Below are 1,570 nucleotides of genomic sequence, written 5' to 3'. Positions count from 1 at the left end.
AAGAATTACTGTCAATAAAGTGGCAATAAGCAATGTACTTCCGCTCAAACAATCAACACTTGTCTTCAAATGTCTCTATATGTAACATCGGCGTCAAGTACTTCAGATAAGGCTTTAGAGAGCAGAGAAGGACTTTTCTGACAGTATATGAGTATACATGTTCTTTAATGAATCTTTGAATCGGCACAATCCTTGTTTTTCATGTCACATGATTTTCTTAACAGAACTGTGGACAGATCTTATAATCCGACTCTTGAATGAAAGGGTTGCAATTTCTTTTCAGGTGCGCGCTCCATGGGTGAAGCATTTTTATTACGTGGATTACGACACCTACATCTTACCAGGGTTCGACCTATTAACGCTGGGAGGAACTCGGCAGTTCGACTCCTATTCCAGCGAAGTGTGTCGCCACGATGCTGCTGCCATCTGGGAGCGGTGTACGCAAGTTCTTCCGAGTCTCAGGAACGGCGAGGTTTGTTTTCATTTGGACAGAGTTAAAACACTTTCTTGCCTTCATGTTGAATAAGTCATGGTTAAAAAGGGATCTTGTGCCGAATAATCGTCTTCCCTCATAATAGTATATTTGGTCATCGTGAATTTTGATTTCACTGTCTCAGATATACCATATTGATAAATACACGTAATGGATAGTATCGTATTCGTCCTAATTTTCTCAAACAGTATGTATCTAGCTACTGTAACGTATATAAGGAAACTAGAAGCTTATTTTGAAAAACTGTTCACAGAACATGAAGCTAAATTTTCTACACACTTAACTCTCATTCAGAACACACAAAATCTGCAGTCAGAGTTCACATTTGAAAGTATTCTATTTTTCCGAGTAATTCGTTTCTATCAAATCACAAATCTCATTTTTAATTCACTTGTTCGGAGGCCTCGCAGAGCTGCGACGGCTATCTATCTATCTATCTATGTGACTGTTGTTGCATATTGTTTACATTCTCACCAACATCACTCTCTTGACTATTTTAATTTTGACGTTGGCTCCCGCAGGTTGTAAGGCAGTGGGTGGGATGGCGCCCCTACCGCCCCTCCGTCAGAGTAGAGCGAGAAACCATGACTTTCCCCAGTAAAAAGACCCTAGAGGTACTGCGACACAGGAACGAAGGACTATTTAAAATAACGGCGTAATGAAAGTAGTTAGGGTCATCGCATAGAGTTACAGGAAGAGAGCAACTGAGCAGTATTTAGATGCGGTGATGGGAAAAGTCCGATAATTACTGAAATATGACATTTTTCTCTTTCTCTCCCACACACTCCCTCACTATTAGCCTCCCTGTCTCTTTCCAGGTTGTACACAACTATGGCCACGGTGGGTATGGCGTGATGACGGCCCCGGGAACCTCCATCAACGCCGTCAAACTTGTGGTTGATTACCTTGCGTCAAGAAAGGCAAAACTTTAAAAGAGTAATATACAGGAGATCCGTCTTTGGGACCTGCTCCTTTACTTATGATATCTTTAGTAACAAAAATATGACGATGTCTCTACGGTTCTTGAACACTGTTGCTTTAATAACACGCAGAATAAGTCATGCATGCACGCTTCTC

General features: G+C 41.2%; 1 protein-coding gene across 1 annotated transcript in view; it reads left to right on the top strand.

Moving 5' to 3' along the window:
- Positions 1 to 1,558, top strand: part of LOC119586289 (D-aspartate oxidase-like) — a 10,451-nt gene extending 8,893 nt beyond the window's left edge. Inside the window, 3 exon segments of the mRNA XM_037934996.1 lie at positions 284 to 472; positions 1,015 to 1,107; positions 1,312 to 1,558. Of these exon segments, the coding sequence (XP_037790924.1) occupies positions 284 to 472; positions 1,015 to 1,107; positions 1,312 to 1,425 (396 nt within the window). The 3' untranslated portion in view covers positions 1,426 to 1,558.
- Positions 1,559 to 1,570: the final 12 nt, after the last annotated feature.

This window comes from Penaeus monodon, chromosome 21, assembly GCF_015228065.2.
Source record: "Penaeus monodon isolate SGIC_2016 chromosome 21, NSTDA_Pmon_1, whole genome shotgun sequence".
Lineage (NCBI taxonomy): Eukaryota > Metazoa > Arthropoda > Malacostraca > Decapoda > Penaeidae > Penaeus > Penaeus monodon.
Note: the sequence above shows the minus strand (reverse complement) of the source record. Positions and strands in the feature narration are given on the sequence as shown.